Source organism: Macaca fascicularis, chromosome 11, assembly GCF_037993035.2.
Source record: "Macaca fascicularis isolate 582-1 chromosome 11, T2T-MFA8v1.1".
Classification (NCBI taxonomy): domain Eukaryota; kingdom Metazoa; phylum Chordata; class Mammalia; order Primates; family Cercopithecidae; genus Macaca; species Macaca fascicularis.
In genome coordinates, this window is record NC_088385.1 from 46,665,136 (window position 1) to 46,681,283 (window position 16,148).

Genomic DNA, 16,148 nt, shown 5'->3' on the forward strand with positions numbered 1-16,148 from the left:
TTAAAATTTGATTTTGGAAAGTTTGTCAAATATCAAAGGTTTAAAAACTTGATGTCACAGATAATTGTACAATAAATCATTCATTTGACCAAAATGATAACTCAAGAATTTCAAAAAAAAAGATATTAGGTTCCCTAAGGTCCAAAAAAAAGAAAAAACCTTCATTCTTTGAGAGAGGAGACTGAATTTTCCAAACAATAAAGCCCTAATAAAAACAATATGAAGCCAATTAGATTTATTTTCCCAAATTTTATAAACAATCTGTAAAATTTGAATCTTAACCATAAGATATAACTTCCATAAGCCTTTCATAACTTTTATTTAGGAGGTGGTAAATGCTTCAAGAAAACCTTGTTAATCTGAAATGGGCCTATATGCTGGTATTGCATAAGTATGCCTTTGACATTAATTATTTATTCGTAGAGAAACTGAACTTACTTTATCTCTCAATATCGGCCCTTCCAATGTCACACTCCCACCTCTTCCTTGATAGTCTCTGGGACTTGAGGACTTGAATAGCTTTAATTTCTGTCTGTGTTTCAGAAAGCAGTTTATTTTGATTGGCGTCTTCTACCATCACTGAAAATGGGACCTTAATTACCATCAGTGTTTAAAATTTAGCAGGACTTTGTGCTCTTTTTAGACAGGAGTCAAAGCCCTGTAACTCAATTTTACAAGTACTTTAAAAGCACATACAGAGAGATACATAGATGTAATAACTTTAACTAAAAAAAAGATTAATTTCAGTTTTTTTCCTAAGAAAACCAAACCATATTAATAATAATATGACAACTTGATTATTTAAAACTTTGGGGTTTTTAAAAAATAAATCCTCTTACTGTAACTTACACATACCATTCATGACATGCTTGAACTGTCTGGTTTGTTCTGAACATCCTCTTTCTTAAATAAGCAATCATTTTACTCTATGACTAAATTTACCATACAAGATTCTTTTGTATATGAAATTATTTCTCGTTAAGCTTTCTTACCAAGAAAAACCTACTTATTTTTATAACTTTCTTTACATCTCTTTTATTTCGTGGTTCCTTTTACCCTGTTTTATACATGACTTTTAAATAAGCTTTGAATTAGATAAAAATTGTTCCCCTTTTTTTTAAAGGACACATCTTTTTTTTAAGAATGTTTTCCTACAAATATGTTTTTATTGGAAAATACCCAAATAACATATCTTTTATTTAATATAACTTTAGATTCTAAATTATAACAAGTTTGTATACAAATATTTATCCTATTACATTTACTTAATTATTTCATTTAAATGTTTACCTAGAGTGTTTATGAAAACTGTGATAGTTATCATTTAAGTTATGGATCCTTCATTGCAAAATTATAACTGAGACAGTGAAGAAAATTTGACTTAGCTGACTCCATCTTGCTTTTAACCTTCAAGCTATCCTTGTTCATTCCGTGGTGTAGACTGAACTAACTTTGGGAGGAATTTATCGTTTAGCTTTAAAAACAGACTATAGCAAACTTTACCGCCTGTGGACTAGACCACTTAAAGCCACAAGATTAAAAGTTATGATAATCTTATTAAATTCAAGATGTAGCTATTTTTAATAAACCAACATTATTGTCTTATTTAATTAAAGATTATACAAGCAAAGATCATTCTGTTTTGACCTGGATTTATAGTTTTATAATCTCTATGACAAATTTTGACACCTTAGAGTACTTGTCAGGGATAAGTATAAAATTGCTTGACTAATAAATGCTAACAAAAATGTATACTGCCAAATTCTTAAGACATTTCTAGTATTATTTTACCAATAATTTTAAAGCCAGCTTATTTATTAAAGATTTTACTTAAGTCATGTGAACTTGAAAAAGCATTTTACTAGTCTTTTTTTAGTATCTGATTTTAATGCTTTTATTTTTTAAGCCAATTAATTAGAGCTCTTTTATATATTTTTAGTAGTGAAATATTGTGTACACAGCACATACATAGAAGTATTAGGCATGCCAGTAGAAGTACATCTTATAGATTCAGAAAGACTTCTTTTTTTTTCTTTTGAAAAAAAACCTTACCCTAGGCCATTGTCAGCTAAATAGACTTAAATTTGCATATTAAAGGAAACAACTCTGGTGAAAATCAGATAATAAAATTTACATCATAAGGTATGAAGAGAAAGTCTGGTGAGCTATAGGAAAATTAAAACGAATTTAATGGCCAATTAAACATAAAATTATAGAAGTCTAATATAAAGGCCCTCAAATATATACACATACACACATACATATACACATACACACACAAAGATTCTATAGCTTTTACTTCAGTACTCTAGCCTTTTGATACATACACATTAGCCAGCTTGCAAAAATAAAAACATTTTTTAAAATACCTGTTAGATCCAAACAGTTGTTTTTATCTCAGTAGAAATGTAACAGCAGATTTAAAACAGGCCGAAATGAAAATAGAGATAAAGGGAACCTAGGAACTCTATAGTTTGCAGGTTGACCTCAGGGCACTTTTTCATTAATGTAAATGTACACAAAGACCATATTACTTCCATTTTACTCTGGCAAGTAGAAGTGCTATAAAACCTACAGAGCGCTTGAAAGCAGGTCATTCTCCTTGTTTTCTCCTAATTCTTAGATTATCTGTTTCCTGCCTCTTTTTTTTGGGTTTTTTTTTTGTTCTTTTTTTTTTGGTCTTAAAAGGAGGAACTGAGCTGTAACCTGGGGTTTTTGTGTGGTGGATTGATGCATGCGGCTTGTAGGCAGGACTCCATAGTGTGTCACCTCTGAATTGTTTCCACCCGCTTATGTGTCTCAGTTTCTCTCTCTTTTCAGACCTCTGAGAGGGCTCAAAATGCGGGGTAATCAGCCCTATATATGTTTCCTGGATGAGCTATTTTTAAAATTAATTTTTGTGGGGGATTTTCCTGCAGGGCCACTGCACGTCGTCATAGGGGTCAACCCTTCAGACACTCTCACGAGGGCCCCCGTCACCCATGGGTGCCTTTCGGTTGGGAGGCCCTTTCTCTTCAGAGCTGAGAAAACTTTGTCTCTCATTTACCTAAGAAAACTACAGTTCAGTTCCTCATGCAAATGCACACAGACAAACCGAATTGAGATTATTTTGGGAAAAAAGCAATAAAGAAAACCTTTTAGAATGCATCGCCGAACTAGAATTAGGATCCTTAAACAAACAACTTCGTAGGAGAAAAAGAAAAAACGACAGCCAAGACTGTCCTGTAAAGTGTATTCAGCCACTTGTAAATTTGTAGCTCTCATTTGACATTATACACACCAAGGTCAAATCCGGTCACAGTGCAAGGTTATCTCTGGTATTCTCAAAACCATGGAGGTCAGGTCATGCAATACAGGAGAACGGAGCTTTAGATCAAAGAAGAATCTGCCCATGGCTCTTAAAACTCCTTAAAGAAAATAGAACACCCTAAAAGGGGTGAGTGGCACCTTTGTTCTGAATTCTTTAAAGGGGTTCAAGTCATTAGAAGCCTTCTCTAGATTTTTTTGGTATTGCAGGAAGCAAACATAAAAACCGAATGTGTGCTTTTTTTGTTTTCTGTTTTTTTTTCTTTTGCAGCTGTAAGGAATTTTGGCCAGATTAGAGAAACCTTGTTACCTATAATTTTGAATTCTTACTCTTATTTGATCAAGTCAGGTAGAGTTGATCAAACCTGATGGGAGAAAAACCAGAACAAACAACAACAACAACAACAAAACTCCAACAATATGATCACTGAGTGCTGTAATGGTAAGGAGAAATTAAAATCAGCTGGTTGTTAAACTTTAGCCAAGACAAAAACCCCCATTCAGCTGCTTACATAGGGATGGCTCTCAGGCTGAAGAATGCTTTCTGCCATTTTAGAAGCAGGAAAAAACTCAAACTCATCTTCCCTGCTGGGAGCGAGCTCAAACTCTATAAAGGAGTTATCTGCCTTCCGTGGTCATCGTCATGGAAACAGGAAATCTTGTCTTCCTGGTTGGAAGCAAGTAAAACTTCAAAAAAAAGGAGTTGTACAGCAAAATATACTTTAGATCTCGACCAAATTTGGGGAGAGAAGGGATTCTCTGAAGGCGATGCTCCCAGACCTCAGCAAATTGTCCTATTGTTTTGAGTCATAAAGTTAGCTCGTGTTGGCATGAAGCACTGCTAGGAGATTTGTCAGATGTAAATCCTGAAAATCTGAGGCAGGTCTCAGTTAATTTAGAAAGTTTATTTTGCCAAGGTTGAGGACGTGCACCTGTGATACAGCCCCTGGCAGTCCTGACAACATGTGCCTGAGATGGTCAGAGCATAGCTTGGTTTTATACATTTTAGGGAGACAGGAGACATCAATCGACATATGTAAAATGAACATTGATTTGGTCCGGAAAGGCGGGACAACTTGAAGCAAAAGCTGGACAACTCAAAGTGGGGATGGGCTTCAGGGCACAGGTAGCCGGGAGACGAACAGTTACATTCTTTTGAGTTTCTGATTAGCCTTTCCAAAGGAGGCAATCAGATACGCATTTATCTCAGTGAGCAGAGGGATGACTTTGAATAGAATGGGAGGTAGGTTTGCCCTAAGCAGTTCTCAGCTTGAATTTTCCCTTTAGCTTAGTGATTTTGGGGGCCCAAGATATTTTCCTTTCACAGTAATAATGTTCCATGAGGCTGTCCCTTCCTATTCTAAAACTTGGTGGTCTGGTGAAGAAGTTTACAAGTGTCCTATCTGCATCCATCATCATATTATGCTCTTTGATTTTACCTTATTTCATCTGTTCAGACTAAACAGCTGTAAGTATTTGCTCCTATAGAAGCAACTTTATCTCCTATGTTACTTTAGTATTCTCCTTTGATCCTCTCCAGATTCGTTAAGTCATCTTTAAAGTTTCTTATCCCAGGACTTCTTTTGAATGCCTTAGAGACAAGGTGGATACTAAAGAAACTAAGCTAGACAATCTGCCTGTTTCATAATTTCCTTCCTTCCTGAGAAATGACTGGTGTTTTATCGATTCTTTTGACCAAATAATACCCTATACTGATGTTTTGAAGGCCTAATTATGCTCCTGTCTTTGCTAGTTACAGTCTTTGTCTTATTAATAGCGTATGGATTATTTTTCCCTCAATAGGTTATGTTGCTTTTTTTCCCAATTGAACCTTATTTGTTACTTGAAGGCCTGGCTGCATTGCCCAATCTGCAGATACTATTCTTGCTACCTCTTGGGCACCAGCACATACTCAAGTGTACACTATAAAACAGGAGGAACAGAGTATGTGCACCAGCACATACTCAAGCACATACAATATAAAACAGGAGGAACAGAACACACTGCTTCCATTGTTATGCCCAGACCGTTTATTCCCCGAAGAAGACCACCAGAGTCCAGAGTCAAAGCTAAGCAGCAAGGATCTTTATTACAGGTTCGAACCTGGAGCTCTCACTTGCTCGTGAAACGAGACGGGCAGGAGAGCTCCCCTACTGAGCTCCGAACAATGTTATATAGTCTAAGGAAAGTAGGCATAGAATCATTATACAAATTAGAGGTATGATTGGCTGGAGTTTGAACAAAGCGATTTGGCAAACTATGATTGGTTCCCGCCATTTCTGATATTTCAGTACAACCCTTGAGGCAGAAGAGCAGTTTTACACAAAGGCAGTTAATTATATTGCATCAGGTTGCACGACCAGTTTATGGCTATCTTGCTTAAACACACCTTGTGACCTGGCTATCTTACTTAAACATTCCTTGTGACCTGGCCTCAGAAAGAGAAACATGTACTTACAGAACTTACAAAACCTCTGGTACGTGCAAAGATTAGAGAGCAGAACAAGGGTGTAGCGGGTGGGGGGCGGGTACACATCTATCTTTGTGTCCTTTCATTTCTCCCTTCTCATAAGTAACTGGATGTCCAATCTTGGATTTCCAGAGTCTTATAATATAGCCTCACTTTCTGGGTGCAGGAGAGGCTGGTGATGGCTACGGAGGACCATTAGTTGGATGGTATCAAACCTTTCTCTGACAAATTGTAAAATTTTATTTACCACACAGGGGCCTATAGTGAATAGAAGTAGTAAAGACATTAGGGGGCCTAAAAGGGGTGCCAGAAGGGAAAACATTGAAGAGCTCCACCAATTGTTAGCGGCTGTAGTGAATTGTTGCTTTTTCATTTCTAAGCTTAGTTCGTGTAGGCGTTGGACTCTTTCCTCAACTAACCCTGACTCATTTATATAGAAACAGCATTCTTCTTTGAGGAACATACAGGTACCTCCTTTCTCAGCCGTGAGTAAGTCTAAGGCTCTGCGGTTTTGAAGGGTGACCTGTGCTAGGGAGGTGAGCTGCCGCTGAAGGGAGGCCAGGGAATAGGCGGAGTCTTCCATAGCAACAGAGAATTGTTGTAACAGCTTGTCGTTTTCTATCATGGAGTGTTGTAGGGCCCCTCCTGCTAACCCCGCTGCGACGACAGAGGTGGTTAAGGATATTCCGGCAATTAGTGGTAGAAAAACTGCTCGTCTATGTCGCGCAGTTTTAGTTGGGGCGGTCCCTGCCCAGCCTATGAACTCTGCCGGGGTTAGCAGTGTCAGTCGGGGAACTAGGGTAACAGGGATACACAACTGTCCGTCAGAGATGCTTTTGGACAGAGTTTTTAACAGAGTCATATTACACCAGAAGAACACACCAGGGGGAGCATATATGGGACTATTAGGGTATGTAGCCGATTGGTTGCAGAGGCTGTTGCTAAATGCCGAATAACAATGGGGTATTTCTCTTGGTATGGGTCACGGTACAGGGCTACATCGGGTATCGTGACTATCGATGAGTTAAAACCTGTATAGTTTGTGGGAGGGGAGGATAGAGGAACAGCCGTTAATGGTGGTCTTCCTAGGGTTGCACACATAAAGCAAGAGGACAGGTCGCCTAAACCAGTGAGGTTGGCGAATGCTAGCCCTTCCCGTAATAGAGTTAGCCAGGAGAAGGGCTGCAAGTCTTGTGATAACTTGGTTTCTTGCCTGTGGATTTGTGTGTGGATTAAGGGTTGAATCTGGACTAGACTTCTCCACAGATATAAATGGCTACTGGGCCAGGTACTAGTTGATGAGTAATATACTCCCCCATGTTGTGGGGTTGTCCACCGAGAGTCCCATGGGTCTCTAATTATCCAAGTGTAAGTGACGGGAGACTCAGTTTTGTAAAAATACCACCCTTGTCGTTCTCTCCAGTATCGGACAGAGTGCGTCTTACAGTAGCTATATGGGCAACCTGCACTCTGGTGCCACCAATAATTTTTACAATTATATTCAGTTTGATCATATTCAAAACAGATCATGGGTGTTGCTGGTTGGGCAATCTGGAACCTAGTGAAATTGAGGTAAACTATAGTATTACACCCTGAGGGGGGGCAGTCTGCGCTAGCTAGCAGTTTACCCGCTTGGGGGGTTTCCCTGGGGTGAGTTTTGTTTTCATAGAGCCAGAACCTCCAGACATAGGGATTAGACGGCGCAGCAGTGAGGAGAGTCAGATGCATAAGGCATAAAAGCATAGGTAAGCTAGACATGGTTACGGCTATGGGGATGACGGCGCAGGGTTAGCTTTAAGGGATTGTTCTTAGCTTTGTCTACAGTCCATGTAACCGGTGCTCCAGACGGCTCGAGAAGGTCGGATGTTGGGTCCACTGGTTTGACGTGTGTGTAGTGGATCCACGAAGCGATGCCTTCTACTTTGAGAGCGGTGGGAGTAGTCAGGAGTACTTGCAGTGGTCCTTTCCACCTGGGTTGAAGAGTTTCTTGCCGGTGGCGCTTGACTAGGACCCAGTCTCCCGGCTGGAACGGATGAGGCGTCGGCGGAGGTCCTGCCTCGTACAGTTCTCGTAGTCTGGGCCAAATTTCCTGGTGAATTTTCTGTAAGGCTTGTAAGGAGAACAGGAGCTCAGAGACATTTTCAGTTTCAGGTTTGAGTAAGTCATCTTTTAGACTGGGGACCAGGGGTGGGGGTCTGCCATACATGATTTCATATGGTGTGAGGCCTAGTCTGTAAGGGGTATTTCGGGCCCGGAACAGAGCGTAGGGGAGAAGTACTACTCAATTAGCGCCAGTCTCCATGGTCAATTTAGTTAAGGTCTCCTTCAGAGTCCGATTCATCCTTTCTACCTGTCCTGAGCTTTGGGGCCTATAAGCACAATGTAATTTCCAATTTGCCCCCAGAATGGAAGCCAAATCCTGACTTACCTTAGCAACGAAGACTGGTCCATTGTCTGACCCTATTTGGACGGGAAAGCCATACCTGGGGAGGATTTCTTCCAAAATTTTCTTTGCTACAACCTGAGCAGTTTCTCTCTTAGTTGGGAACGCTTCTGTCCATCCTGAAAAAGTATCTACAAAGACAAGTAAGTACTGATACCCATATTTTCCAGGCTTTATCTCAGTAAAGTCTATTTCCCAATAGATACCAGGCCTAGTTCCTCTACACCTAATTCCTGTGGCGGTCTGGGTTTGGGGGCAAGCGTTATTTAGTTGGCAGGCTTTGCAATTTGTTGTGACATCGCTGGCCAGTTCAGCTATGCGCCTGATTCTAAACTTGGCGTGCCTGATTAAGTCCATCATTCGCCGGGCACCCAGGTGGGTTGTCCGGTGGATGTGTTCCAACACCTGCCGTCCTAATTTTTCTGGTAGGATGGTTTGGTCATTTATATCAGTCCACCACCCATTTTTAACCTGTTTTAGGGGAAGCGTGTTCATCCATTCGCGATCCTGTTCGGTATAGTCGGGAAAACATGGCAAATTTCGCGGGCCAGGATCGGGGAGCTGGAGCGCGAGGAGCTGACTGGGAGCTTTTGCTATGCTCCTTGCGGTTTGGTCGGCTAAGAAGTTGCCTCGAGCAATTGGCGTAGTTGGTTTCTGATGCCCAGGGCAATGTACAATAGCCAATTTCTTTGGTTTCCACAAAGCAGTTAATAGAGCTAGGATCTCTTGCTTGTTTTTTATTTCTTTGCCTTCGGCTGTTAATAGTCCCCTTTCTCTGTAGATGGCCCCATGTATGTGCGCAGTAGCGAAAGCATAGCGGCTATCCGTGTATACTGTTAGTTTTTTCTCTGCCCCTAGGGTGAGGGCCTGTGTAAGGGCTATCAGTTCGGCTCTTTGGGCCGATGTCCCTGGAGGCAAGGGTTCCGCCCAGATTACCTCAGTCTCTGACGTTACAGCCGCTCCTGCATACCGCTGGCCTTGGTGGACATAGCTGCTGCCATCAGTGAACCAGGTGAGTTCTGTGTCGGGGAGCGGACGATCTTGCAGGTCCTCCCGCACCCCATGCACCTGAGCCAGTATCTCAGTGCACTCATGGGACGGGGCGTCCAAGTCTGGATTTGGCAGCAGTGAAGCAGGGTTTAAAGAGGTTGGGGGCAGAAAAGTTATTCTGAGGGGGTTTAACAGCAGTCCTTGATAGTGGGTGAGCCGGGCGTTACTCATCCATCGGTCCGGCGGCTGCCGGAGGACGCCTTCAATGGCATGCGGGGTTATAACGCGCAACTCTTGCCCCATGATAAGTTTATCAGCGTCTCGGACCATTAGGGCGGTCGCCGCGATTATCCGGAGGCAGGGTGGCCAGCCAGCAGCCACTGAATCTAATTTTTTTGACAAATAGGCAACTGGCCTCTGCCAGGGGCCTAGGTACTGTGTTAACACGGCTTTTGCAACACCCTTACTTTCATCCACGTATAAGTGGAAGGGTTTGGAGACATCAGGGAGCCCCAGCGCGGGGGCTGATAACAAGGCAGTTTTGATTTGCTGAAAGGCCAGCTCAGCCTCTTCCGTCCAATTGAAGGGCTGCCGTTCCTTTGTTGCCTGGTATAGGGGCTTGGCTAACTCAGCAAATCCGGGTATCCATAACCTACAGAACCCTGCCGACCCCAGGAATTCTCTCACTTGCCGTGTTGACTGGGGTCTAGGAATGCGTAGGACTGTTTCCTTTCGGGCTTTGGTTAGCCAGCGTTGCCCCCCTTTTAATAGGTACCCCAGATAAGTTACCTCCGACTTGCAGATCTGAGCCTTTGTTGCTGAGGCTCGGTAGCCTAGCTCCCCCAGAGTCTTCAGGAGGTCCTCAGTCCCTCGAACACAAGTTTCCGGGGACCTGGCCGCTATTAAGAGATCATCAACATATTGCAAAAGAGTTATTTCAGGGTGTTGCCGCCGGTACTCACCCAGATCTTCATGAAGGGCTTCATCGAACAGAGTTGGCGAGTTCTTGAACCCTTGTGGCAGTCTGGTCCATGTTAGCTGACCGTTGATGCCCCTCTCAGGATCCGTCCATTGAAATGCAAAGAGTTCTTGACTTTTGGGAGCCAGAGGAAGGCTGAAGAAAGCGTCTTTTAGATCAAGAACGGTATACCACTGTTTTTTGGGATGTAAGGCACTCAGAAGGGTGTATGGATTGGGCACAGTGGGATGTATGTCCATGACCCTTTTATTAACTTCTCTTAAATCCTGTACTGGCCTGTAGTCCGTACTGTTGGGTTTACGAACAGGTAACAGTGGAGTATTCCAGGATGAGTGGCAAGCCCGTAGGACTCCCTGGTCTAGGAGTCGGCGGATATGGGGCGTAATTCCTTCTCTTGCCTCCAGGGGCATAGGATATTGCCGAACCCGAACGGGGTCCGTCCCTGGCTTAACTTCCACAAATATGGCAGGTCGATGTTTAGCTAGCCCCAAGCCCCCAGTTTCTGCCCACGCTTCAGGGAAACGCTGGAGCCAAGAGTCAATTCCCTGATCGGGGGGCTTTTGCTCTTGATGGAGTCGGTACTCATCTTCTAAGGTGACAGTCAGGATAGATATTGGCCTGTTTTGGGAATCAGTTATCTTGGGCCCTTCTGGCTCAAAGTGGATTTGGGCCCCCATCTTTGTCAGCAAGTCCCTCCCTAGTAGAGGGCAGGGGCTCTCTGGGATGACTAGGAAGGAATGGGAGACTTTTCCCGTTCCTAAGTCTACAGTCCTCTGGGTTGTCCAGGGGTATTTTTTGATGCCTGTGGCCCCGTGCACCCAGGATGTTTTCTTAGACATTTTTCCAATTGGTTTGGTTAGGACTGAGCGTTCCGCCCCAGTATCGACCAAGAAGCGAACTGGGGACCCCTCCACTTGCAAAGTTACCCTGGGTTCGGGGAGGGGGTCCGAACCCCGTCCTCTCTAGTCAGAGTCCTGGGTAACGAGTACGGAGGTAGGGTTAGCTGGTCTCCGTTTCTTTGGGCAGTCTTTAATCCAGTGGCCACGTTCCTTGCAATAAGCACACTGATCTTTTTCTAATCCTTGCCTAGGGCCTTGCTTTTTCTGCTTTCTGTTTTGGCCATTTCCTGCCTGGGGGAAAGCTGCTACTAAGACTTTGGTCATTTCTTTGGTTGCCTTGAACTGTTTTTCTTCTGGAGTATCCCTATTATTATAAACTCGCTGGGCCATCTGAAGGAGGTCCTGAATCTGCTTTCCCTCTAAACCTTCTAATTTCTGGAGTTTTCTTTTAATATCTGGTGTTGCCTGGTTTACAAAGGACATTACTACCGCTGCCTGATTTTCCGGTGCTTCCGGGTCCATAGGGGTAAACTGTCTGAAGGCTTCCATTAATCTCTCTAAATACACAGCGGGGCTTTCTGTCTTACCTTGTAACACAGAATATACTTTAGCCAAATTGGTGGGCTTGCGAGCTGCAGCCCGGAGACCCGCCATTAGAGTCTGGCGATAAATGAGCAGTCGTCCCCTACCTTCTGCCGTGTTGTAGTCCCATCTGGGCCGGGTCAAAGGGAAAGCCGCATTAATGAGGTCAGGATTTGCAGTTGGCTGACCGTCATCTCCTGGAACCAGTTTTCTGGCCTCAACTTGGATTCTTTCCCGCTCCTCCGTTGTGAACAGGATTCGGAGGAGCTGTTGACAGTCATCCCAGGTCGGCTGGTGAGTAAACATGACACTGTCTAACAACGAGGTTAGATCTTTGGGATTATCTGAGAACCGAGCATTTTGGGACTTCCAATTGTATAAATCACTGGTGGAAAAAGGCCAATACATGAGACGGGAGAGCCCGGTATCATCGAGCGATCCTATTTCTCTGAGAGGCAGGGCTACAGTGGAGTCAGGGAGTCGGGAAGCTTGGTCCCGCTGTACGCGGCCTCGTGTTCGGCCGGCCGGCCCCCCCAGGTTACTTTCACTCTCGGCTGCTTCCGCTTCTCGGTTTCCCTCTACGGAAGCACCACCCTGGGGGACTGGGTCCTGCGGGATAAGGTGCTGATATGGTGGGGGAAATGTGGGTTCTAACGTTAGGGGGTCCTGGCTGTCCGGCAGCACAGGGGCCGAGGGAGCAGAGGGAGTCTTTTGTCTTGTAGGTCGCGTTACTAGGACTTTGCAGGGCTCAAGGATGAATGGAGTTATCCAGGGTGGTGGGTTTTCCACAAGATCCTGCCACACTAGAATATAAGGAATTTGATCAGGATGTCCTGACTGCCCTGGCAGGAAAATCTTAGTTTTTACCTTAGTAATAATAGAGAGACAGAAAGTTCCTTCAGAGGGCCACCCTACGCCGAAAGAGGGCCACTCCGAACGGCAGAAAGTAACTAGCTTTCCCTTCTTGAGTTCTACGCTTAAGTTACACCCCCGAGCCTTCACATCCTTAAAATTGGTAACAAGGAGTGAGAGCGGCGTGCTCTGGTTGTTGCCCATCTTTGGACTGCTTCTACAAAGAGAAGGGGGGACGAAAATGAGTGTGAAGCAGAGGGGAGTATCCGACAGGTCCGGTCCTGGAGGGGGAAGAAAAGGTTTTATGTTTCGTTTTGGGCTTACACTTAACACTTAACAATAACGGACAGACAGTAATAACGATGAGCATTCGCGAGCGCGTGTCGGACTTCCGACCTGAGTCAGACGGGGCAACCAAGGATGGAGGCCCCCAGATGGGCACTGGGGAACGTCTCCCACCAGTCCCGAGTGGCTGTCTTCTAGCGCGTCCGCCAAGACCGTGCCACTTACAGAACAGACCAATACAGATTACAGATTACGGATTTCGCGAAATTTCAGGGAGACAGACAGAGACAAAGACAGAGACAGTGACAAAGCCGGCTTACCTACAGATTAAGATCCGTTGACTTGGGGGTCTGGTGGGCTTGGGGGAAATCCCGGACGAGCCCCCATTTGTTATGCCCAGACCGTTTATTCCCCGAAGAAGACCACCAGAGTCCAGAGTCAAAGCTAAGCAGCAAGGATCTTTATTACAGGTTCGAACCTGGAGCTCTCACTTGCTCGTGAAACGAGACGGGCAGGAGAGCTCCCCTACTGAGCTCCGAACAATGTTATATAGTCTAAGGAAAGTAGGCATAGAATCATTATACAAATTAGAGGTATGATTGGCTGGAGTTTGAACAAAGCGATTTGGCAAACTATGATTGGTTCCCGCCATTTCTGATATTTCAGTACAACCCTTGAGGCAGAAGAGCAGTTTTACACAAAGGCAGTTAATTATATTGCATCAGGTTGCACGACCAGTTTATGGCTATCTTGCTTAAACACACCTTGTGACCTGGCTATCTTACTTAAACATTCCTTGTGACCTGGCCTCAGAAAGAGAAACATGTACTTACAGAACTTACAAAACCTCTGGTACGTGCAAAGATTAGAGAGCAGAACAAGGGTGTAGCGGGTGGGGGGCGGGTACACATCTATCTTTGTGTCCTTTCACCATCAAAGTAAATCATGCTTTTCATCTTCTTCCTACTTCATGCTCAGGAACAAAAATCTCAGTGGGATCTCTAGAGGGCCTATCCCATAATGTAAGCTCTAGGGCTTAACTATTGATATGTACAAGGTTAGTAAATGGAGCCTATGGTTCTACGACCAGATTGGGGATGTTTTCCGGGTGGCTTTGGCCCCAGTACATCAAACTCATGAGTCATAGATGACCCCTATTCTTTTTTTTTCTTTATTATTATTATTATTATTATTATTATACTTTAAGTTCTAGGGTACATGTGCATAATGTGCAGGTTTGTTACATATGTATACTTGTGCCATGTTGGTGTGCTGCACCCATCAACTCGTCAGCACCCATCAACTAGTCATTTACATCAGGTATAACTCCCAATGCAATCCCTCTCCTTCCCCCTCCCCATGATAGGCCCCAGTGTGTGATGTTCCCCTTCCCGAGTCCAAGTGATCTCATTGTTCAGTTCCCACCTATGAGTGAGAACATGCGGTGTTTGGTTTTCTGTTCTTGTGATAGTTTGCTGAGAATGATGGTTTTTTCCAACTGCGTCCATGTCCCTACAAAGGACACAAACTCATCGTTTTTTATGGCTGCATAGTATTCCATGGTGTATATGTGCCACATTTTCTTAATCCAGTCTGTCACTGATGGACATTTGGGTTGATTCCAAGTCTTTGCTATTGTGAATAGTGCCGCAATAAACATACGTGTGTATGTGTCTTTATAGCAGCATGATTTATAATCCTTTGGGTATATACCCAGTAATGGGATGGCTGGGTCATATGGTACTTCTAGTTCTAGATCCTTGAGGAATGACCATACTGTTTTCCATAACGGTTGAACTAGTTTACAATCCCACCAACAGTGTAAAAGTGTTCCTATTTCTCCACATCCTCTCCAGCACCTGTTGTTTCCTGACTTTTTAATGATTGCCATTCTAACTGGTGTGAGATGGTATCTCATTGTGGTTTTGATTTGCATTTCTCTGATGGCCAGTGATGATGAGCATTTTTTCATGTGTCTGTTGGCTGTATGAATGTCTTCTCTTGAGAAATGTCTGTTCATATCCTTTGCCCACTTTTTGATGGGATTGTTTGTTTTTTTCCCTTTCCTTACTCCTTATACGAAAATTAATTCAAGATGGATTAGAGACTTAAATGTTAGACCTAATACCATAAAAACCCTAGAAGAAAACCTAGGTAATACCATTCAGGACATAGGCATGGGCAAGGACTTCATGTCTAAAACACCAAAAGCAATGACAACAAAAGCCAAAATTGACAAATGGGATCTAATTAAACTAAAGAGCTTCTGCACAGCAAAAGAAACTACCATCAGAGTGAACAGGCAACCTACAGAATGGGAGAAAATTTTTGCAATCTACTCATCTGACAAAGGCCTAATATCCAGAACCTACAAAGAACTCAAACAAATTTACAAGATGATCCCTATTCTTATGCTAAATGTGCCACTGTCCTCAAGGTAAAAACTATCCCCACTAGAGAGTAGGAAGGATAATACCTAGAGCCAATGTGCTTTCCTTCCTGTGAGGCTGTTTGTTATTGAAGCCACTTAGATGTGTTTTCTATCTTTACCCAAACATTCTGTCATCATATTCTTTGTAACTATTTCCTTCATTTCTTATTTAACATATTTCTGTAAGGTCAGTAGAAAGATAAGATTCAGTTCTGTAATCTATATTGTATCCTTAAATATAATTTGTTTTTTTAAGTAAATGGAACATGAATTCAGTGACAAGTGGGAAAGAAGAAATGCTCAAATCAATTGGCCCATGTTTAGCAAAAATAATTTGGCAGAGCACCTATGTTGGTCATGAGGCCTTCATTAATTTAATAAATATTTATTTAGTCCTTAATATGTTCCAATCACTTTTATATTTGAACAGGCCAACATGGTACCTCATTCTTTTGGAGGCTTACAAACTACCAGAAAAGAAAAATAGTAAACTGGTAAATCTAATTACATAGAAGAAGGAAGTGAGCTCTAAGAATTAAAGATATACAAAAACTGAATTTTGAGGGAAGCAATAACAATAAGAAATGCATATTGCCAGGCACTTTATATATATTAACTTTTAATCTTCATAACAGTCTTATATCAGTTTGCTGGGGTTGCTATAACAAAACACCACAGATTGGGTAAACAACAGAAATTTATTTTATCACAGTCGTGGACACTGAAAGTCAAAGGAAAAGATGCTGGCAGGTTAGTTAGCCTCTCTGCTTGTCTTGCAAGTGGCTGCCTTCTCACTGTGTCCTCACGTGGTTTTTCCTCTGTGCATGCACACATCTGGTCTCTCTCTCTCCACACATACCTCTCTCTCTCTCTTTCTCTCAATGCGTGTGTGTGTGTGTGTGTGTGTGTGTAAGCATGCACAGGTGCACAAGAGCCTAGAACAGAGAGAGAGAGAGAAGGGAGGGAGAGAG

At 43.0% G+C, this 16,148-nt stretch overlaps 1 protein-coding gene across 1 annotated transcript; it reads right to left on the bottom strand.

Annotated features, from left to right (window-relative positions):
- Positions 1-439: 439 nt before the first annotated feature.
- LOC141408098 (uncharacterized) lies at positions 440-13,671 on the bottom strand. The gene is made up of 3 exons (XM_074007691.1): positions 11,717-13,671; positions 8,298-10,108; positions 440-592 (listed from the first exon to the last, which is right to left on the bottom strand). Exons 1-3 carry the CDS (start codon positions 12,663-12,665, stop codon positions 440-442), a joined length of 2,913 nt encoding a protein of 970 aa, XP_073863792.1. The 5' UTR covers positions 12,666-13,671.
- Between the last annotated feature and the right edge of the window lie 2,477 nt (positions 13,672-16,148).